The 24,653-nt window shown below is 32.6% G+C and overlaps 3 protein-coding genes and 1 long non-coding RNA gene across 5 annotated transcripts; 1 reads left to right on the top strand and 3 right to left on the bottom strand.

Moving 5' to 3' along the window:
• Positions 1-62: 62 nt before the first annotated feature.
• LOC103859854 (probable inactive serine/threonine-protein kinase fnkC) lies at positions 63-2,606 on the bottom strand. The gene is made up of 6 exons (XM_009137437.3): positions 2,051-2,606; positions 1,708-1,939; positions 1,471-1,640; positions 711-993; positions 463-629; positions 63-360 (listed from the first exon to the last, which is right to left on the bottom strand). Exons 1-6 carry the CDS (start codon positions 2,172-2,174, stop codon positions 203-205), a joined length of 1,134 nt encoding a protein of 377 aa, XP_009135685.2. The 5' UTR covers positions 2,175-2,606; the 3' UTR covers positions 63-202.
• Positions 2,607-2,844: 238 nt separating this feature from the next.
• Positions 2,845-4,790, bottom strand: LOC103859853. The gene is made up of 6 exons (XM_033288556.1): positions 4,629-4,790; positions 4,241-4,475; positions 3,834-4,003; positions 3,463-3,745; positions 3,205-3,383; positions 2,845-3,096 (listed from the first exon to the last, which is right to left on the bottom strand). The coding sequence occupies exons 1-6, from the start codon at positions 4,750-4,752 to the stop codon at positions 2,936-2,938; spliced, it is 1,152 nt and encodes a 383-aa protein (XP_033144447.1). The 5' UTR covers positions 4,753-4,790; the 3' UTR covers positions 2,845-2,935.
• On the top strand, positions 4,619-12,272 carry LOC117132952. Its single transcript, XR_004456721.1, has 2 exons — positions 4,619-4,830; positions 5,183-12,272. It is a non-coding gene; the product is annotated as an uncharacterized LOC117132952 (long non-coding RNA).
• Positions 12,273-14,756: 2,484 nt separating this feature from the next.
• LOC103859852 (probable inactive serine/threonine-protein kinase fnkC) lies at positions 14,757-24,442 on the bottom strand. Of its 2 annotated transcripts, none has more exons than XM_009137434.3 (6): positions 24,178-24,333; positions 23,846-24,083; positions 15,758-15,927; positions 15,395-15,677; positions 15,129-15,304; positions 14,757-15,035 (listed from the first exon to the last, which is right to left on the bottom strand). In XM_009137434.3, the coding sequence occupies exons 1-6, from the start codon at positions 24,299-24,301 to the stop codon at positions 14,875-14,877; spliced, it is 1,152 nt and encodes a 383-aa protein (XP_009135682.1). In that variant the 5' UTR covers positions 24,302-24,333; the 3' UTR covers positions 14,757-14,874. The 2 variants fall into 2 exon arrangements, with proteins under 2 accessions (XP_009135682.1, XP_009135683.1); XM_009137435.2 differs by having other exon boundaries at positions 14,875-15,035; positions 23,846-24,080; positions 24,178-24,442.
• Between the last annotated feature and the right edge of the window lie 211 nt (positions 24,443-24,653).

Genomic DNA, 24,653 nt, shown 5'->3' with positions numbered 1-24,653 from the left:
GCTTATTATATGGTCGAGACTAGCGACTTGTGGGTCATTGGTGCTTTCAAGAAGAGAGATGATAGTTCGATATTGACTTTGAGATTAAAAAAAAAACAACACATTTATTTCAGAAGCAAACCCACAGAATCTTATTATTAGGTGGTTGATAACCAAGCAAAAAGCATGGAGCTCCAAGTTCATTGGCTTAGAGATAATTTAACTAGGGGAAGTACTTGGTTGAAGAAACAGCCTCCATTTCAACTTGAACCATCAACACATCATTCACAAGGAAACCCTTTGATGAATCTCTCAGATCATCAAAAGATATAAACTGATTAAACCCCCAGCTAGCTACTGCTCTATTATACCAACTATCAACTGCAATTAAAGAAAAGGAAAACAAAAAAAAAAAACATTAGTCATGGCGATAAACACACACATATCACATTATACTAATTATATATGCTTTGCTTTGCTTACGCTGCCTTTGGACATTATTGAGTTTCCGTTGGTTAAGAACCCGAAGCTTAGCTCGAACATAAACCTTCTCATAGGGTCTGAGTTTCTCCTTCTCGTTAAGGTTAAGAAACATGGATATGAACTTTCCCTCCCCCGAGCCTCTACCATTTGGATACACTTGTATATTCCTAATCATCATATTGAATATATTTCTTGTTACTCTAAAATCTAGTACATAGCTTTTGTTTTGATTTTAATGTCAGACTCACCAATTTCTTCCTCCAATAGAGAACACATCTGATAGGTAACTATCTTTAAGCAGGGTGGAGAAACCCCGAATTGTCCAGGTGGATGTCGGGTTAAAGAACTTCTCAGTGACGGAGAAGAGTTCTGAGTTCTCAGCTATAGAAGGAATGATCACATCAACACCAAACTCACAGTGATCTCCATCGTAGAGGTATCCGTTTTTTGTATCTTTGAAGGTGTCAACAGGGAGGACCTGAGAGAATCCCCACATTGTTTTGAAGACGTTGAATCTCCGTACAGTAGTATCTGCAGATTACACCAAACAAAGATGATAGATGGTTACTTGTAAGCATAGGCCTGTGATTTTTTTAGGAACCGGCATCACCCAACCTAACCAAAATTATCGGCTTTTGGTACAATTTTGGTTAAAAGTCCGGTTCAATTCGATATCAGTTTGGCAATCGGTTAGTTTAATTTTTTAATATTTTTAAAAATTATAACCAAATCATACCAAAATTCCAAACCGAATTAACCATTAAAATGAAGTAACCGAAAAACCCCTAGTTTTTAATCAAAAACTTAAATCTGAATCAAAAATTTTGGTTAATATCAGTAGAATTTTCATCAATTGAACTACCTAAATACCAAACTGAACCGAACTAACTGAAAAACCGAATAAACCTAACAACCTAAACCGGCAGCCTACTTAAGCACATATAATTTATCTTGTTTAAAAGATCAAATTTTATGTTTGACAAAAAAAAAGATCAAATTTTATAAAACCTTGGATGGTGAAGTACTTCCTCTCGTTATTGTTGAAGACGTAAAACCTGAGATCTGCTAGAACTTCTTGCTGTGCACCGACGAGAGTGGAGTTGTCTATGGCTACGTAAAGAGAAAGGTACCCTGAACCACTGTCCTTCTTGTTCCCGTTAGGGTACACGACAAGTGTCCTGTAAACACATATTGTTATTTTGAGATTATATTCAATAAATTAAAAATCAGATTACCTAAACATACCAGTTGTATCCACCAACTGCAAAAGGGCGAGACTCGTATCTCTCTGCGTAGTTTGACTTAAGGAGAGTGTTGAAAGACTCCATCTTGAGAATGTAAGACGATGGAGGACGATCTCTCAGACCTTTCACTGCGTTTGAAGCTGAAACTTTATAATCACGAGATGAGATCTCTTGATATTTGTCTTCGTAGTTCGCTTCTCCCAGGTTTGGGTTTGGTCCTGCTCCATTCTCCTCTGTTTTGAGACAGAACACAGATGTGTCACACAATGTTTGATAATACACAGTCCAAACACAGACGTTAAACGATAATTATGATATCAATGGAAGGAAAAGAGATTGCATACGCTGAAGATTTGTGTTAAAGTCATCAGTGTATTGACGTATGAAGGAACGTGCAGACGCAGATGTGATGAAGAGACAAAACAAGAGAGAAACAATAGAGATGGTCTTTCTGTAGTGACTCGTCATCTTGCAAGAACTTTGTGAATGAAGTGAGCAGAACAGAAACTAGCGAGAATTTGTATATATATTGAGAGGACGATGCTTCGAGACGCATTGGGAAGCTAAAGATAACAAATGACAACTGTGCTTGATAAATGCTGTTTTTATTCCCTCGTGTTTTGCATGGCGAATTAAAAATTGAAATATCTGTAGCTTTCAAAACCGGCTCTATACCGGACGAGTGGTCAGAAACCCTTAATTAAATGTTATAAAATTGGTGGTCACAAAACCCATGTGGTTTTTCTACTACTTTAATGCCATCACCTACTAGATTAATCTTTTAGGGGTGGTAATTAATATATAAATCGTAAATTCGTAATTCTATAGAATGTTCATCCATTCTCAATGTTTTAAATTTGAACCCAACTGAATAAAAAATGTACTAAACGTAGTCTACGGATGCTCTTTTTCTGCAAAAATAATGAGTCATATGACCAACTCCAATTCATGGGTAAAATAAAAAAATTTCATGCATCCTTAATTGCCTCAACGTTTGTGTTGAAGTGTTTGCTTTTATGTTTGAAGAGATAAAACACTAATATGGTCGGTCCTGAAATAGTACGTTTATAACCAAATGTCCAGTAAGGATTTTTGAGTTGCAGTGCTTATGCAAGAAGAGAGATGACGTTTTTGTTCATTTATTTGAAACACAAACACATACCTTTCTTATTATTGTTGGTTGATAATAAAACAAACTTAGAGCTACAAAGTTTCTTAGTTAGAGAAATCTAACTAGGGAAGTACTTGGTTGAAGAAATTGCCTCCATTTCGACTTCAACTATCAACACATCACCCATGACATAACCTTTCCAAAAATCTCTGAGATCATCTAGAGAGATAAACTCATCGTATCCCCAACCTAATCCCGGAGTAGTGAACCAATGATCGACTGCAAAACAAAAACAAAAAATCGACAAGGAGACATTCATTAGTCATCGGGGATGTGTCCGTAACGATGATTAATTTTATAGTACCGATGAGCGGATCATGTGCTTACTTGGCCTTTCGATGGTTGTCCACAAGAGCGAGAATATCCTTTGGTTAATAACTCTAAGCCTTGCTCGAACATAAATCTTCTCATTGGGTCTAACTTTCTCGTTCGCATTAAGGATAAGATACATCGACATGGCTCTTCCCGCCCCCGTTGAACGGCCACGTGGATTCACTTGTATATTCCTGTTAATCATATGGAATATCTGTTACTACCACTATACGCTAATTAGTCTTGAACTAGTGTTGGACAGGACTCACTCACCAATTCCTTCCTCCGACCGAGAACGTATTAGAGAGATGCGTATCTCCGACCAGCGTGGAGAACCTCTGAATAGTCCAGGTGAACCTCGGGTTAGGGAAATTCCTAGCGACAGTGAAAAGTTCTGAACTTTCAAAGGGAGAATGAACAGTCACATCAACACCAAACTCGCAGTTATCTCCATTGAAGAGGTATCCGTTGCTCGGGTTTCTGAAGGTATCAAGAGGGAGGACCCGAGGGAATCCCCACATCGTTTTGAAAATATTATATCGCCATACATCTGTATCTGCGGATTGAAACAAAGATAGATGTTACTACTATATAGTATATACACATTGCATGTTTCTTGATAGAATGGAAAAATTAGAAAGAACCTTGGACGGTGAAGAAATTCCTCTCGGTCCTTTTGAATACGTAAAACCTGAGATCTGCGAAAACCTCTTGATGCGAAGAAACGAGAGTCGAGTTGTCTATGGCTAAATAAAGCGAAATGAACCCTGAGCCACTATCCTGCCTGTTCCCGTTGGGATACACAATAAGTGACCTGTATAACAAGATCCATCAAAAGTTTTTTAATATGTAATATTCGATTCGGACACGAGATTTTGGGACTATAGAAAATTTACTAATTTCATTAAAAATTTTAATAGATTTTCTTTAAACAAATTTTGGAGCTTATATATATTCTTAAAATTTCAAAACAATGGACTGATATTTCACTTTGTTTATGCTTAGAACGGGTTCTAGATCCGGAATAAATAATATCAGAATACCAACATACCAGTTGTATCCACCAACGGGAAAAGGACGAGATTCGTATCTCTCTGTCTCATTTGACTGAAGGAGCGTGTTGAAAGACTCCATTCTGAGAGAGTAAGACATTGGAGGACGGTCTCTCATACCCGTCACTAAATTTGAAGGTGAGCCTTTATAATCACGTGAATAGATCTCTAGATCATCTTTATTTAAGTAATGCGCTTCTCCCAGGATTGAGTTTGGTTGCGCTCCATTCTTCTCTGTTTGACAAAAACAGAGCATTTGAGTAAAATAGAGGAACTGTCTCTATCACACTGTTTGAAAACACACAGCAGAAGCACAGAATCTAAAAGACATTAAAGGATTTCTTGAATATGGGTTCGAATTTAGAGGATAAGATATTGCATGCATACGCTGTAGAATTGTGCTTAGGTCATCAGTGGGTTGTCGTATGAGGGATTGTGCAGAGGAAGATGTGATCAAAAGACAAAATAAGAGAAAAACAACATAAATGATGTTTGTGTAGTGACTCTTCATCTTTTGAGATTGTATATATGAATGGGAAGTGTAGAGTACAAAGACGTGTGAGACTTATATAGTTGATAGGAGGGATAGGTGATGCAGCTTAGAATTAGGATAATTACCATTTATTTGTATTAGCTTTATTTTAATAGTTTTTTCTATTTTAATTAGGATTAGGGTTTTCATAGTTATTATGTTTTCACATATATAGGTTTCTTATGCCTAGAGTTGTATCCAAGTTTTTGATTAATTAATAAAAGTTAAGAGTTTTTTTTATGTTACTTGTTTTCGGTAGATCATTGGTGATCTCAACGAATTTAAAAAAAATATTGATCTTATGCATTCTTAGACTAAATAAAATCTTTATATTATTATAGTTTTCCGTGTATTCTTAGAATCAACGGATATCTAATTCTATCATATAAACCTTCCGCTTCATCAATAGGTGCCTCTGTCAATGCTAATATATTTATGAAATTATTACATCATACATGTTGTTACGTTTTTTTTTGAAATATATTGTAATATTTTTAAAGCAGGAAACTGCATGTATATTCGTGTCTATATACACGCGAATGCATGCATGAAAAAGAGAGATATCATATGATAATATACTATTTTTTACACAAAAAAAGTTTTCCAATTGTTTTTTTTTTTTTTGCTAAATAAGTTTTCCAATTGTTGCTATTTATTGGAAAATAATTGTTATCTATTTAATTTATTAAATAAAAATGAATGCCATCATGCACACAGTTAATACACACGTAAAATACAGTTGCTGATCCATCCATACGCGTGCATCTATAATATTCTCACGCTGATTACTGCAAACGCGTGTATATTATTGACAAAATGGGCATGCAATCGCATGCACAAAATTACAATGTAACTTCTTACCGGAGTTTTCTGAATGTTTAAATCGCCACAACAGTTTTTTTTGTACAAGATTCGCCACAACAGTTACTCTCTCTCTATTTCATAATATATGATAATATATGATGTAATAGATAAAACCAGGGACGGATCTACAATGTAAGCTACGGGGGGCCAGGGGAGAATCCAGGATATATAATTACTGGGTGCACTCTTTATAGTAAAATAGAAACAGGTCAAAAAGTAGAATCGAACCTTGGTTGATACAGATGCTTATTTACACGAAAATTACATTATCAATTAATATTGCGGGGGCACAGGCCCCCATAATGGGTAACCTGGCTTTGTCCCGAGGGGAGGCGCATGCCCCCGACTACTTTTATAACTTTTGTCAGTTAGATTTTTTTCTGGTAGCTTCGTTGGTAAAAGTGTCCCGTCTGGTTCCAGTGTTGAGAGTTCGATCAACTCACAAATTATTTTATGTGCATTTAATGTTTTATGTGGCAATTGACACGCTTCAGTTTTATTCTTCTTACCTTTTTCCAGACTTATTTCATTTCTTATCTTTCTTTTTTATATATATTTTTTAATAAAATGGCTTATTTCTTTTTTCTTTTGAATTGGCTTTCATATTTCGTTATTTCTTTCCATTATATTTTTATCTTTAAGTTTACTTTTTTTCCAAACGACGTATAGAGATCCATTGTCTTTAAAATCCATATTATGAGTTGCTAGTAAATAAAACATTAGTTAATTTTAAAATAGTAAACAATCTATTCATTTTTTATTAACACTTTAGAATTTAATTCCTTGTGATATGATAAGTAAAATTATGTAGTATAAATTGACATAATATTATATAGACTTCTTTTTCTATACATTTAAAATTAATTTTATTTAAATTGTGTTGTTATGATTAATAATATTATGTAGTATAAATTTACATAATATTATATAGACTTCTTTTTCTATACATTTAAATTAATTTTATTTAAAGTGTGTTGTTATGATTAATAATATTAGAAAAGTTTAATATATATATATATATATATATATAATATAACTTAATGAGTCAAATAAAATTATAGTTTATAATAATCTTTCTTATACTATATATTATATAGACTTCTTGTTCTATACATTTAAAATTAATTTTATTTACATTAATGTGTTGTTATGGTTACATTACTAATTTTATTTTTTTATGATTACTCATAGTAGTAATTTTTTTTGTCAGCAATAAAAAAGTTTTAAAATTATATTTATAATAAATATAATTTTTTGAGGCAAATAATATTATAATTTATAATAATTCTACTAATAATATATTATTTATTTTAATATAAAATTTGTGCTCCCGTCAGATGATTTGTCTGGATCCGTCAGATGATTTATAATAATTTGTTCCCATAAATATTGAATTTTTTAATTTAATGTAACAAAAAGCTATTAAAAATATAAATTAAAAATAATTCAACCAGTCATTAAAATATACTAAAAATATGATTAATTAAACATTTTCTAATAAAGTTAAAGTTGTATAAATATGTTAAAAACATCTTATATTCTGAAATATCATGTATATGAAACGGAATGAATATAATAAAATTTCAAAAAATAATAATTTTAATAATGAATTCTGATATTAATTTTTATAGTAAAAATCTATAGTATTGTCTACGGTTATTTCTTCCTAATCACAGTGGATGCTGGAGTTGGATTGGTTAATTGATGTTTTGGATTATATATATATATATATATATATATATATATATATATATATATATATATATATATATATATATATATCTGATTTTTGTATTAATAAAAAACCTGTATAAAAGTTTTAAAACATACTCCTTTATCGTGTTAAAAAAAAAACACACTCCTGTATTTGTTGCACTGTAGAATTTCGATCGTTACGTAATTTATTTATGGATTTATCCACCATTAATTTTTTTTTATATCATGTCCTTATGAATTTTAACCATGATATAAATTATATTTTAGAGTTTTTATTATGTGTCGAATCGTTTTCGAGTCTTTATAAGTTCATGTACATTTTGGACAAGATTGGAAATTCTAACTCAATTTGGAGCATACTGAAAATTAGAGCTGAAAAAGTGATCTTGGTGTCAAACTTTCAATCTGGTGTCAATCTAATACCCATCCTGACCAAGAGTCCTGACAAGTTTTTACAAGTTTCAAAGAATTGCAATTTGGCCTGAAAATTTTTAGTATTTGCAAGAAAGTCTCTAACGAGTTTTAGACATATTTAATTATTCTGAAGTCATTGTTTAGGCTATACTTTTATCTTAGAGAGATTTGAAGAGACAAGTTAAAACTCCTTCATTGTATCTCTTAGTTTGATTTATTAATGCAACTTATTAAGATTTGTGTTACATTGATCATGTTTAAATAAACCACATATTAGATTTAAGGTTCTTCAAAAATTGATGAAATATTATATTGACTTGTTAGGGTTATCTTTTATTCTTCATTTTGATTGTTCTTAATGCTATATTTGGATTGACAACCTGAAATATAGATCTTAGGATAATTGGTAGATACGAAAGCATTATTGATTTACCTGAACTAATATTTGGTGATGAGCTAAATACTTATATGCAAAAAAAAATTGGTTTAGGGATTTAGTGAACTTATCAAATCTTGTCTTAATCATTCTCTTAACTGATTGAATTCACAAATTGATTTGGAATTCTAGGATCTATGCATAGATTATCTCTCAAACGAAAGTTGATTGATTTGATTGATGTGATTTGAAATTTAGAATTGTTTTTCATAAACACTTGGCAATTGTTTGTTCTACAATTCTCATTTAGCTGTCAATTTCCCTAAGATTAACACTTTTCTCAATCACTTACAAACCATTTTATTTAAAGGTATTAACTAGCTTTCTATTTACTTGTCTAGCATAATTTGATAACTAAAATCTATTGTGTGATCTAAGTCCATGTGTATATGATTCCCAAGTACTACATTGCACCTCTAAAACTGTAGAGTTGCTCATTAGAATTAATTTGAGCACATCATTTTTTACAAATCAAATGAAGCTATTTACTATCGTGTTTGCACACACAACATGCTTTTGTAATATTTAAAATTCCACGTTTGAAAATTGTTTTTTTTAGTGGCGAGAAATTTGATGAGATATGATTTTTGAAGTTGTTTCAAGTATCTCAAATGAAAAAAAAAATTGACTAAAAACTTTCAAATTAAAATAACATAAACGTTTACATGCTAAGAGCATGATTATCGCATCCTTTTTAGCGTCTCTAAAGCGGTGGGGGCCGAGGTTTTAGAAAAAACCGTATGCAAAGTGGGCAGAATAAGAGACATCTGCTGTGTGTTTTTTGTACTGTTTGCGGGTCCAACCGACACGTAGTAGTCCTTGATTGGTCCACTTTTTAATTTTTTTTTTAGTCAGAAAAAAACTAAAAAAGAGAAAAGAAAAAGAAACCCTTTATATGGTATATGAGATAAAGATGCTCTAAGGTAAAATAACCTTATAGTAAGGAGAAGCTTGCTCAAAAAATCTTCATGGTAAAAGAAATTCTCAACCTAAGAGTTAACTTAGGCAAAGGCCAGAAGAAACCAGCATTGCAATGTAAACCATAGCTAGTTAAAAGAAACACGTATCACACTGGCCATGCTTCCCTCTCCCTCTCACAGTCTTCCATTTTATGTATTGGTAATTGATAGATTTTTTATGCTTAAATAATATATAAAACAATTACATTAGGTTGAATATATAGTTTTATGCGACTCTAACAAACCAAAACACAAATACATATCTAGAAAATTTTATAGACATAATTTTTAGGAGCGGAAAATGAAAACCATAGAATGAAAACCTGCAAAAACAAAAAGTGAGAAATACATTAGAAAAAAAAGATGAGAAATTGATCTAAGGATTTGATGTTTTTAAGTTCAAAAAGATTAAACAAAGGCTGTAGAGTTTTATAGTGAAAAAAATTACATTTTTAATCATCATCTGAGAGAAAGAGAAAAAATGTGTAAATTTTTTTTATATAAGAAGACAATAATTTCAATTAGTTTAAAAAAATTGATAGTGAATACTTTGCAAAAGTCTTCACTGCTAGAAGACTTTTGATCCGAAGAAGTTTGCAAGTGAATAACTTCTTGGTAAACTTTTTAAGGAGTCTTCTAACTCTAAACCCTAAAATCAAATATTTTAACTAGATAGTAATAAACACTTTATAGAACATAAAATCAATTTCTAAATAAAATTAAACCCTTATACGTCAAATTTTATTTTTAAAAAATATTATTCTAAAATCTAACCCTAAAGTATCAGTGTTACTTGAACATATGTTACCAAATCATAACTAATGGACAATCATGAACTATATTCATTCATCTATATGGAAAACAATTAAATTTTATTAAATTTAAATTTGCATGATTTAGAATTTTTTTTTTGTCATCAACTTTACAGGCTCATATTGATTTTGTGAACTACACTGGAAGATCTTGATCCATGTGAACTACAAAAGATGTTTCCTTCCTAGCACTGCGGGCTAAGCGATTAAAAATTTTTATATTTATATGATTTTAATTGACTTTTCATCAATTTTTATAATTTCATAAATTAATTTTATGTTTAAATACATGAGTAGACTTATCAAAAAATCTTCTCAAAGTGAGTGGACTTCTCGATAAGTCTTCTCGAATAAGACTTCATAGTTTAAAAAATATATTTGACCACTATAATCGTAAAAGTGTTTACAAGAGAATATAATTGTAATTTTGCTATTTTTAAAGTTATTTTTTTATTTTATTGAATTTAAGGTATAAATTTTAATTTGAATTGAAGTTTTGTGTTATTTTGGCAAATCCTCCAAATTTCAAATCGACTGAACAACCAAAAATTCTAATTTTTTTTATTTTCTCGGAAAACATATATTATTTGTTGGATATTTAAAATTAAAATCCATATTTAATTTATGAAGAAGCACTTCATAAAAAATTTGGAAAATTTACATGCTTAATGGATGGATAGAGACTGATTAGTTAACTCAAATATAAATTTATCAACTCAAGTATGCAAATTGATATTTGCCACTAGAACAAAAAAAATATATTGTATGTTTTCAAGAATAATCACATATATAGAACGGCTGTTATACTGGATATTGAATAGGAATTGTTTAACATTTTAGTAAAGCATATGTAATAGGAATGTGATGGAATCAAGAAGATTTTCATTTGTTCTTTGGCAGTGCTTTTCCTTGGTATCCAAAGCCTATGATGATTTTTTTTATGTTTGTTAAAGGGTTTTCATAAGCCTATGATGATATATCGATCTAGTTTTTTTTTTATTGAAGAAGAATGTACTCAATGTAGCTTACTTGCACATTTTAATATTGGCGTTTTGGCAAAACAATAATTTCTATAAGTATTGTTTTCATTTGTTCCATCTGTAATGATTTCTGTAAGCCTATGATGATGTATCTAGTTTTTTTTTTTTTTTTTTGCATCATTTGCTGTTGACTCGTATTTACCCTATGTGAGTAAAAACACCTTTTTACGCTTGAAGATCAAGACTCGAAAATAGTTGTTATATGGTCATGAATAACAATTTTTTAATTAATCATTGGTGCTTTGAAGAACAGTCAATACATTTTGAGATTTTGAGAAAATTATTATTATTAAATGTCCCATAGACAATTTTTTGGGTAAAAATCATTAGTCCTTTTTTTTTTTGTCAACATATTTTCATTAACGAGCCCAAAAGGCTGTTTACATGGTTTGGGACATTACAAACATGATCCATTAACATAAAATTCTAGAGAAGCTCTTCAAACTAATCACAAATGAAGTTCGGTTTCTGTCATTTCCACGTGCCGTTTGCTGAAGAAAACAAAGACACGTGTTGATGAGATTTGTCTGACATGCGAAACGGCAGCGGACGCCTTGCCTCTTCGCCGCCGGAAATTTTCTGTGCCGATCCTCCACTTTTGCTTCTCACCACCGTCGCTCCATGGAAACCTCTCTGTAATCACCAAAACCATCTTACTCCACTTCTGCTCCAACCTTTGCTTGAGGACATAGAACTCCATCCACCGCAGATTATAACTCCAAGATAATACGGATTGACCCATAAGAGATCTTTTGCTGGACCGTCTTGAAGACGCCGGCTCTACTAAATCTCTATTAAAGCCACCCGATTGTCAATCTAACACCACCGCTTCCTTCTCGCTAAGAAACTTTACTAAAGCCTATCGGCGTATATAAGAAAGTAAAGATTGACTCTTATCGAAAGGGATTAAGTGCTTATCTTTGAATAGATTGAGAATCCATCCCAAGCAAATGGAATAAAACATTTATTTTTTGCAGAAGAGGAGAGTTTTAGATTTTACAAGATCCGATCAGAGATGATCGGGATTTATTAACACAACAAAATCGCCTCGCGATGATAGATCCGACTACGCGGAAGTATTGATCGATCTATTGACCGAAGAGCAAATCGCCTAGCGAAACTTTTATCCGGTTAACATAATAGAAATATGATACAAAAAAAAACAAAAGACAAAAAGGGAATGGTAACCGGCAGCGGTAGGCCACCGGCCACCGAAACGAGTTCCTGTGTCGAGAGTTTTTTAGAGAGAAGTGGGAGAGAAAAAACTAGAGAGAGAGATAAATACGCAAATCTCCATTAGTCCTTTCAAGAAGAGTCGTACATTTTTAAGTATTGTTTCTATGATAAAAACTCATTCATTTAAAATGGAGTAATTCTTGGGTTCACCCCCTAAGGTGAACCTCTAGGTTCACCAACCAATAGTGTTTGATTATTTGATATTTGATATCTTTTAAAAAAGGAAACAACATTGAATTTCCAAATAAGATTATCTTTTTAAAATAAAACAATAAAAATACATAAAAATAGTTACAAAAAATAAATAAATAAATATTTTTAAGTCTTTAGCAAAATACTAAACCTTATACCCTAAATCTTAAACTCTAAACCCTAAACTTTAAACTTTGGATAAACTCTAAACGTTTAAAAATCTTAAACCCTAAATCATACATTAAAAACTAAATTTTAATAACACTAAATCCTAAATCCTAATCACTAAACCCTAAACCATTGGGTAAACTTTGAACCCTTGGATAAATCATAAACTCTAGAGTTTAATTTTAAATATTTTTGATTTACAGTTTATGATTTATCCAAGGGTTCAGGGTTTATCCAAGAGTTTAGGATTTAGTGATTAGGATTTAGGGTTTAGTGTTATTAAAATTTAGTTTTTAATGTATGATTTAGGGTTTAAGATTTTCAAACGTTTAGAGTTTATCCAAAATTTAAGGTTTAGGTTTAAGATTTAGGGTATAGGGTTTAGTATTTTGCTGAAGACTTAAAAATATTTATTTATTTATTTTTTGTAACTATTTTTATGTATTTTTATTGTTTTATTTTAAAAAGATAATCTTATTTGGAAATTCAATGTTGTTTCCTTTTTTAAAAGATATCAAATATCAAATACTCAAACACTATTGGTTGGTGAACCTAGAGGTTCACCCTAGGGGGTGAACCCAAGAATTACTCTTTAAAATGCATACACATAATCATATTATTATTATTATATTCTTTTGAGTAATCAGAAGTGTCCGACGGACTGAATCCCAACCAAATATTTTTTCTGGAGACCTGTTTACCGGCACTGGACAAATCTGGCTGCTCGCAATGAGAATTAAATATTCATATATTTAGTGTTGTTGAGTTTTTTTGAATCTGGATCGCTTACCTCATCAAAATTCCTTTTATCATTAGACCATTCATGTGTGTTAAAATCATATTATTAAGTGGTTGATAATAATGCAAATATGGACTTGCAATTTCCTTGGTTAGAGAAACGAGACACCCAATTAGGGAAGTACTCTGTTGAAAAATTGCTTCTTTTTCGATTTGCAACCATCAACACATGATTCACAAAACCCTATGATGAATCTTTGAGGCTAGAGAGTGAGATAAACTCTCCGACAGAAATGGCATTATTTATGAATGTAGTCATAAATTTTTTAAGAAAGTGTTTTAAAAGGGTATTTTGATCCAAGAAAGAAAACATTCATGATCAAAGGGCTCCTAAACATTTAGTAAAAAGAAAAAGAATTCATAAACATTTAGAAGCATGCCAAAAGCTTTCGTATCCGTTTTTGAATGGAAGCATCGTAAGAGCATTATTAATGAAGGTGCTTAAGGGAGTGCTAAGGGGTGGACAGGGGTGAGCTCCACCAAGAAAGAGGAAGCACCCGTGCCAAAACTGCCAAATTAAGCATCAACGCTTACACTATTACGCGGACTCCACTGACACGTGACAGTCCACGATTGATTTGTTTTAATTTTTTTTTAATCAGCAAAATAAAAAAAAATAATAATAATAATAATAAGCATCCCATGAGTTAAAGATGCTCTAAATGTAAATAAATAAGAAGCGTGGTGTGACTTTAGGTGTTCTAATTAGTTAAGTCAAATAATCTACAACCAACACACATTATTGATCTTTTACGGAATCGATTCACTAATAAGTAACTTGTGCCTAGTCGCCTTTTTCAGAAAAAAAAACTTGTATCTAGTCTCATTATAATCACGATCACGCGTAATACCGAAAATTGTGACTTTTTACATTTTGCCTCTCTTATAACGAACATGTGAGCTATATATTTAATATATTGTGTTGAAGTGCGTTTTTATTTTTTGTTTGAAGAAACAAAACACTAGTATGGTCATAAAATAGTCAGTTTCGTTTCCAATTAATGCTAGAAGGACAATACTCCCTCCGTAATTATATATATATGACGTTTTAGAATTGTGCACTTAGATTAAAAAACATTTAATTTTCTAGAAAAAACATCATTAATTGTTTATCTAACCACAATTTAACCAATAATAAAATAGAAACTATAATTTCATTGGTCATCAAACATTAATTAGTAATAAATTTTACATAGAAAATTGAAAGCGTCAAATAATTTGGAACAAAAAAATTCCTCTAAAACGTCAAATATAACCAGATTTTTCTGATAAACATATAACCAGATTTTGAGCTGCGATTTTGAACCGCTGTAGACGTCGTCGATCATTGCAGAAAAAATAGATATGATGGTTGATATATACAGAACACATTTATTTGATACGCACACACATACATTTCTTATTATTAAGTGGTTTTGGTAAGATAGCAAATTACATAGAGCTACAAGTTCCTTGGTTAGAGAATTCTAACTAGGGAAGTACCTGGTTGAAGAAATTGCTTCCATTTCGACTTGAACCATCAACTTATCATTCACTAGATAACCTCTCTCTGGATCCCTGAGATCAGCTAGAGGGACAAACTCATCGTATCCCCAACCTAATCCCGGACCAGTGAACCAATGATCGACTGCCAAAAAAGGAGGAAGTTGACAGAAACCATTCATTAGTCACAAGGGATGTTTCCATAGTATAAAGTACTGATATATATCATTTGCTTTACTTGGCCTTTCGATGGTTCTCCACTGGGACGAGGCACGTTGGTTAAGAACCCTAAGCTGGGCTCGAACATAAATCTTCTCATAGGGTCTGAATCTCTCGTTCGCATTAAGGAGAAGATACATCGACAAGGCTCTTCCCTCTCCCGTTACAGCGCCACTTGGATGCACTTGTATATTCCTGATCATCATATGGAATATTTGTTACGTACCACCACTATATTCTAGCTAAAGCAAAAGAGTTCTACTCTTGAACTAATGTTGGACTTACCAATTTCTTCCTCCGATGGAAAACACATCAGAGAAGTAAGTCTCTCCCAGCAGCGTGGAGAACCTCTGAATATTCCAGGTGAACCTCGGGTTAGGGAAATTCCTAGCGACAGTGAAAAGTTCTGATCTTTGAAAGGGTGTATGAATAGTCACATCTACACCAAACTCGCAGTGATCTCCATTGAAGAGGTATCCGTTGCTCGGGTTTCTGAAGGTATCAAGAGGGAGGACCCGAGGGAATCCCCACATCGTTTTGAAAATATTGTATCGCCATACATTTGTATCTGCGGATTGAAACAAAGATAGATGTTACTACTTTATACACATTGCATGTTTCTTGATAGAATGGAAAATTAGAAAGAACCTTGGACGGTGAAGAACTTCCTCTCGGTCCTTTTGAATACGTAAAACCTGAGATCTGCGAAAACCTCTTGATGTGAAGAAACGAGAGTCGAGTTGTCTATGGCTACGTAAAGCGAAATGAACCCTGAGCCACTATCCTCCCTGTTCCCGTTGGGATACACAATAAGTGACCTGTATAACAAGATCCATAAAAAAAAATTAATATTCCATCTGTTTCAAACAATTTTAGTAATATATAGCTGTTTTTAAAAATTTTAAATATAACATATATAAAATAATCTAAATTTTATTATATAGTTAATTTGATTGTTTAATTATTTTAATAATATAAAATTTAATCAAAAATGATGAAGGATATATAATTTGTTATCAATTATTTATTCTTTAAAATAATTAATTGTCATATATTTACATCATATTAAGTAATTTTATAGATTTTATTAAAAGAAAAAATAGAATATTTTTTTGTACATGAATAATTTATTTATGATTAATCTGATGAAAAGTATAGTATATGTGTAGATTGACCGGTTTAACTCTCTAAGCACTCTAAAAATCATTATATTGATGATACATGGCATAATACAAAGTCTCAAATAATATATAAGGGGTTGGAAATTAATATAAATGATTAGGAAAACATTCAAAAATGGGTGGTATACATATATTCGGAAATTTTTGGAAGATTGTGTAATCTTGTAATTATAGTATATTTTGTGGAGCACAATCTAAATTAAATTTTAAGACTAGATTTTTTTCTAATCAATATATTTTTCAAAAAGTCTTATCAATTTTTAAATGCATTTTCATATTAACTTCCAAGGTTAATATTAGTGTTTCGATCAGACTATATAAATTATATAATTTTGTACACCAAATAATATAGGACATACATGGCCATATTCTTGTTTCATATCCCAATTTCCAACGTATTCATCAGTTAGCTAAATTATATGCCAGAATATACAATTACATGATTTATATATACCAAATTGTATATGAATACATTGTTGAGCTAAGCTTGAAGAAGACAGAGCAAGAGTGAAGACTTGCGACTCAAGCTACAGAAGATTCTAGTCTATCCGAAATTGAAGATAAAGATATCAGAGATGTTTTAGGAGTTATCTACTACACTTTCAGTATCTTTGTTGTTAAGATTAGATCCTCTGTTTAGCTTAATATATATACCCATCGAGTAATGATAGGGATGTAATCGAGATTGTGAGGTTTGAGAGAGTTTAACCTAAAAAAATAAGAGAGTCATTCTTATACAAAGTAGCAATCGTTTATATGCTTTCAATACTTGGTATCAGAGCATAGGATTGAGAATCGATGGGGGATCTTACGCTTGCTACGACGAAACTTAAGGAGACGGGATCGTCTTCAATAAAATGTCCAATACTCAGCTCCACAAACTACACCGTGTGGGCGATCAAAATGAAGATTCTGTTAAAGGTACACAAGGCGTGGGATATCATTGAGACAGAGGAAGAAGACGATGAAAGAAACAACATGGCCATGGCGTTACTGGTACAATCCACACCTGAATCACTTGTTCTGCAAGTAAGAGAGCTAGACACAGCGAAAAAGGTCTGGGAAGCCATCAAGACAAGACATATGGGTGCAGATAGGGTCAAAGAAGCTCGCCTACAGACACTCATGGCGGACTTTGATCGACTAAAAATGAAAGACAATGAGACCATCGACGATTTCTCAGGCAGGATCTCTGAAATATCCTCAAAATCTGCGTCACTAGGAGAAGAGATTGAGGAGTCCAAACTGGTTAAGAAATTCTTGAAGAGTCTTCCTCACAAGAAATACATACACATTGTAGCTGCGTTGGAACAAGTGTTGGATCTAAAGAAGACCAGTTTCGAAGATATTGTTGGTCGTCTAAAGGCGTATGAAGAACGTGTGAGTGAAGAAGAAGAACCAGGGGAAGAGCAGAGCAAACTTATGTATGCTAATACTGACCAACAATACGTAAGAAATGGGAACAATAGAGGTCGTGGTCGAGGTGGAAGGTTTCAAAACAGAGGAAGAGGCCGTGGACGATTCGGTACCGCAAGAGATGCAACAGGAATTACTTGCTACCGATGCGACAAACTAGGGCACTATGCGAGTGACTGTCCTGATCGTTTACTAAAGTTGATCCAGGATGTGCAGGAGACAAAAGAAGAAGACACACATGAAGCTGAGGAGCTGATGCTAAATGAGATTGTGTTTCTTAATGAAGAGAAGGTCAAGCTCGACACTTTCGAGACAAGTCTGGACAAGAGCAACGTGTGGTATCTGGACAATGGAGCCAGTAACCACATGACTGGAGATAGGTCTTACTTCACCACATTGGACGAGACGATCACGGGTAAAGTCAAATTTGGAGATGACTCCCGTATTGACATAAAAGGTAAGGGGTCTATTAACTTTGTCTTCGAGGGTGGCATGAGGAAGAAGATGTCCAATGTGTACTACATTCCAGCTCTCAGAAGCAATATCATAAGCTTGGGGCAGGCAACTGAAGCGGGATGTGAGATTAAAATGAAGAATAGTCTTTTGGATGTGCTTGATCGAGAGGGAAAATTGTTGGTAAGAACAAGTAGAGGAAGAAACAGATTGTACAAAGTTGAGCTTGAGGTAGAAAGTGTGCGATGTCTTCAGGTTGCTACGACTACTACGTCCAACACATGGCATGCGAGGCTAGGACACATCAACTTTGACAACATTAAGCTAATGCTCGACAAGGATCTTGTCTCAGGAGTGCCAAAGTTTACAGTCGCAAAGAAAACGTGTGTCTCATGTTTGCTTGGAAAACAATCAAGAAGACCTTTTCCTCAGGCAACAAAGTTCCGAGCCTCACAGAAACTTGAACTTCTACACGGTGATCTCTGCGGCCCAATCGCACCTCCAACGCCAGGAGGAAACAGGTATGTTTTTGTGGTTATCGATGATCACACACGATATATGTGGACCCTGTTGCTCAAGGAGAAGAGCGAGGCATTTGGAAAGTTTAAGAAACTCAAAGCATCAGTAGAGCAAGAAACAGGTTGTTCAATCAGAGGTTTTCGAACCGATAGAGGTGGAGAATTCACGTCTCGAGAGTTCAATACCTACTGCAAAGAGAATGGAATCCAGAGGCATCTCACTGCACCATATTCTCCTCAGCAAAATGGTGTAGTAGAGAGACGTAATAGGACGATCCTAGAGATGACGAGGAGCATACTGAAACACATGAGAGTTCCAAACAACATGTGGGGAGAAGCTGTTAGACACGCAACGTATCTGATCAACCGGAGCGCTACACGAACCTTACCTGTCATGACACCTTATGAAGCGTACAAGGGGAGCAAACCAAACATTGGACACTTGCGTGTGTTTGGATGTATCGGATATGCTAGAGTTGAATCTCCGCACAGGAAGAAACTGGATGATAGGTCTCGACCGTTAGTGCATCTTGGTACTGAACCTGGGAGCAAAGCTTATCGACTGCTTGATCCAATCAGTAAGAAGATCACAGTGAGTAGAGATGTGGTATTTATGGAGGAAGAAGGGTGGAAATGGAACGAGAAATCAAAGGAGACTGAAGATAGGACGTTCAGTATCAACCTTGGCGAGTACGGTAATAGGGGTCTGAGAGAAGTTGAGTCTGTTTCAGAAGAAAAAGAAGCCGATAAAACAGTGAAAGTTGAGCAGTTAAGCGAACATGAAGATGCTAGCTCTGAACGAGAAGTTGTGGAGGTATCAGATGAAGAAGAAGATCAACCTCAACTGAGACGATCCACAAGAACCAAGACAACACCAGAGTACCTATCAGACTACATCCTGTTGTCTGAGACAGAATGTGAGTGGCTTCTAATGACCTTGAATGAGGAACCGTGGGATTTTGCTGAAGCACAAGACATGGAAGTTTGGGTGGACGCGTGTGGAGAAGAGATAGCTTCCATCGAGAAGAATCATACCTGGACCCTCGTTGACTTACCTGCAGGGGCAAAGGCTATTGGACTTAAATGGGTCTTCAAAGTTAAACGTAATCCAGATGGAAGCGTGAACAAGTACAAGGCGAGACTAGTTGCCAAAGGGTACGTACAGAGACATGGAGTGGACTACGATGAAGTATTCGCTCCTGTTGCCAGGATAGAGACTATAAGGCTTATCATCGCACTGGCAGCATCAAACAGGTGGGAAGTTCACCACCTTGATGTGAAGACCGCATTTCTTCACGGTGATCTTAAGGAGGAGGTCTATGTCCAACAACCTGAAGTTTCGTGGTAAGGGAAGTGAGGAGAAGGTGTATAAATATCGAGGTAGTGCAACATGATGATGGAATCACACTAAGACAAGAGAGATATGCAAATAAGATATTGTATGAGACAGGGATGATGAATGCCTTCTTGTTGCGTGCCCATGGAGATGAACCTGAAGTTGTCAAAGCACCTGAAGAAGCCTCTATTGAGGAGAAAAGGTACAGGAGAACTATCGGGTGCTTACGTTATCTTATTCACACTCGTCCTGATCTCTCCTACAGCATAGGGGTATTGAGTAGGTACATGCTTGATCCTAAGGCGTCACATGACGCAGCTCTAACACATGTTCTGAGATACTTGCGAGGCACCACCACCTACGAACTTACCTACAGACGCACTAGCAAGATGCCAACACTAGTGGGCTATAGTGACAGTTCTTTGAATGTAGATGTTGATGACGGAAGGAGTGTGACATGGCATATTTTACTAGAAAGCCCCATACCTGGTGCTCACAGAAGCAGGAGACTGTTGCTTTATCTTCGTGTGAAGCGGAATTCATGGCTGCCACAGAGACAGCCAAACAAGCAATCTGGCTTGGAGATTTGTTGAGTGAGATCATAGGAAAGGCGTGTGAGGAGTGATCATTCGAGTGGATAATAAGTCAGCGATATCACTCACTAAGAACCCAGTCTTCCACGGACGAAGTAAACATATTCACAGGAGATACCATTTCATCCGTGAGTGTGTAGAGAAGGGCAGGTTGACGTGAGCCGTAGCTGGAAGCAGACAGAAGGCGGACATCCTCACAAAGGCTCTCGGCAGAGTCAAGTTCACAGAAATGAGGAAGTTCATTGGAGTTGTTGATTTGGCGCAAGTCAAGATCAAGCTTACAGGGGAGATTGTTGAGCTAAGCTTGAAGAAGACAGAGCAAGAGTGAAGACTTGCGACTCAAGCTACAGAAGATTCTAGTCTATCCGAGATTGAAGATAAAGATATCAGAGATGTTTTAGGAGTTATCTACTACACTTTCAGTATCTTTGTTGTTAAGATTAGATCCTCTGTTTAGCTTAATATATATACCCATCGAGTAATGATAGGGATGTAATCGAGATTGTGAGGTTTGAGAGAGTTTTAACCTAAAGAAATAAGAGAGTCATTCTTATACAAAGTAGCAATCGTTTATATGCTTTCAATATACATAGCTATATTATTGAATTATTTACCATATTCCACTTTTAAAAATTAACATTTGAAGTTTGACTATACGATCCTGTTCATAGTTAATTTACGATGTATAGATGTTAACATTCAGACCACATCTACCTAAGTAATTATGTATTATTTATATAACTATGGAAAGTATAATAATTGATGTCAATTTGTTAGTTGAATTCATACCATAGTTAGACTAGATTTTTGGGTAAATTGATTTTGATATTAAGGTTGCAGTAAAAAAAAACATTAGTATAGTGTATAGTTTTTGAAAAATATTTCACCTACAAATAAGTTGGGTCCAAAGTTGTGTTTCTGTTTTAATAGTATAATTAGGATAAGATCCGCGCCTTGCGCGGGATTAAGTTATTATTTTTATTATATTTTGGAGAATGAAACAATAGTTTGGCTTCATTTGGATTAGAGGTGTTCAATCCGGATATCGGGTTGGTTTCGGTTCGGTTCGGTTTTTTTTGGTATTTCGGTTAGTAAAATATAACTACTATTCTAAATCCATATTTACTTTGACTTTAGTCTTTCACATACTTTTGAAATATTTCAACTGGACGACTAAATTGATCAGCCAATCTTGTTACTTTAAATCATTAGTATTTATATTATATATATAATATATATATATATATATATATATTATTTAGTTGAATATTTATTAAATAAAAATTCATAGCGTTATATTTTATGATCATTTGTAACTTATTATAACAAAAAAATAATCTATTGATCACAAAATGTTCAGAGTGGGAATATTCAAATTTCAAATAATATATAGACGTTTTGAAAAATTCAAAATATAACATATAAGAAAAAATAAAATGTTTTTATTATATATTTAATGTGATTTTTTAATATCTTTCAATAATATAAAATTAAAAAAATAACTAAGATACCAAAATTGTTATCAAATATTTATTATTCATAGTAATTAATTTTCATATATACATTAATCATATTAGGTAATTTCGTAGCTTCTAATTAAGGAAAGTGCAAAACAAATTTGGTAGATTATTTATAAATTCGATAGTTAGTTTAATAAAAAATATAATGTAAGTTAAGATGGACCAACCTATTTTTCTAAAAATATTATATTTTATATAGTCATTTATTAAATGAGAATTTATAATTATACACTTCTATGATCATTCATATCATTTTATAACTGAATATTTAAATCATCGATAACAAAATTTTCAATGTGAAATCTTTAATAAGTTTATATTTATAAATGTTTTTGAAAATTATTGAAAGTTTTAATATTAAAATATTTATGTAATTATGGTTATAGTATAATTAATCTATATATATATTTTTAAAATCATGTGTATCTTCTTATAATATTAAATAAATGTTCATATTAATACAATTTTATGATCATTTGTAACTTATTATGAGAAACAAATAATCTATTGATCACAAAATTTTCAGAGTGAGGATCTTCAAATTTCTAATAATTTATAGACGTTTGAAAAATTCAAAATATAACATATAAGAAAATAAAATGTTTTATTATATATTTAATGTGATTTTTAAATATCTTTTAATAACATAAAATTAAAAAAAAAAGAACTAAGATACAAAAATTGTTATCAAATATTTATTAATCATAATAATTAATTTTCACATATACGTTAATCATATTAGGTAATTTCGTAGCTTTTATTTAAGGAGAGTGCAAAACATTTTTTGGTACGTTATTTATCAATTCGATAGTTAGTTTAATAAAAAGTGTAATATAAGTTAAGAAGGACCAACTTATTTTTCTAAGAATAATATATTTTGTATAGTTATTTATTAAATAAGAATTTATAATCATACGGTTCTATGATCATTCATATCGTTTTATAACAAAATATTTAAATCATCGATAACAAAATTTTCAATCAGAAATCTTTAATAAGTTTATAATTTATAAATGTTCTTGAAAATTCATTGAAAGTTTTAATATTAAAATATTTATGTAATCTTATGGTATATAGTGTTTAATCTATATATATATATATATATTTTATTATTAAATGATATTTTTTACTCATATGTTTTAAAAATCATGTGTATCTTCTTATAATAAAAATGTTAAACCATTGATCATTAATTTTTAATAGTTTTAGTCATTTATTGTCGTTTTTAAAAATTCAAAATATAACATATACGAAAAAATCTAAATTTTATTTTTATAGCTAATTTGATTGTTTAATTTATTTTAATAATATAAAATTAAACAAAAAATGATGGAGGAGATATAAATTGTTATCAAATCTTTATTATTTAAATCATTAATTGTCATATATATATATTAGTCATTTATGGTAATTCCGTAGGTTTTATTTAAGGAAAGAAAATATCATATCATATCATTATATCATATAGTTTGACCAACTTATGTATCTAACAACATATAAAAATCGAATGTGGACCTACTTATTTTTCAATTGAATGTAATTGACTATCTAATTGAGTGCCACCTATGCATTGGGGTCTTTTTTAATTAATACAAAATTGAGGTTACATCTTTTCAAATGTTTCTCAATTAATATATAGGGGATTTTTTTTTTGCTTTAAGGTGTATAAAATTATTAAGAGGAATCTGTTGGAGAACTCATATCAGAATACCAACATACCAGTTGTATCCACCAACCGGAAAAGGACGAGATTCGTATCTCTCTGTGTTGTTTGACTGAAGGAGCGTGTTGAAAGACTCCATTTTGAGAGAGTAAGACATTGGAGGACGACTTCTCATACCCGTCACTTGGTTTGAAGGTGAGACTTTGTAATCACTTGAGGAAATCTCTAGGTCATCTTTATCCAAGTAATGCGCTTCTCCCAGGATTGAGACTGCTTTTGCTCCATTCTCCTCTGCTTCGAGACAAAACATAGGATTTGAGTAAAAGAAAATACATGGATTTCTTGAATATGGGTTCGAATCTCAGAGCAGAAGTTATTGCATGCATACGTTGTAGAGGTGTGTTTCGGTCATCAGTGGATTGTCGTATGAGGGATTGTGCAGAGGCCGATGTGATCAAGAGACAAAATAAGAGATAAACAACATAAATGGTGTATGTATAGTAACTCTTCATCTTTTGAAATTATATATATGAATGAAAGTGTCGAGTACAAAGACTGGTGTTAGGCTTATATAGTTGATAGGAGTGATAGGTGCCTCTGTCAATGCTATAATTTATGAAATTATTTCATCAGGCTATTGTTTCTTTTTTAACTGACGTTTTTATGCACGAATCAGAGTATAATATAGTCATATTTTAAAGCAGAAATTTGCATGTACTTTTGTGTCTATATACACGCGCATGCATGAAAAAGAGAGAGCATATGATAATCTACTGTTTTCTACTAAAATGCTTCTTCTGCATTTAAAAAAAAATGATATTTTTAATTGTATCCATTTATTCAATAAAATGTTATGCCAGCATG

This window comes from Brassica rapa, chromosome A03 (assembly GCF_000309985.2).
Source record: "Brassica rapa cultivar Chiifu-401-42 chromosome A03, CAAS_Brap_v3.01, whole genome shotgun sequence".
NCBI lineage: Eukaryota > Viridiplantae > Streptophyta > Magnoliopsida > Brassicales > Brassicaceae > Brassica > Brassica rapa.
Note: the sequence above shows the minus strand (reverse complement) of the source record. Positions and strands in the feature narration are given on the sequence as shown.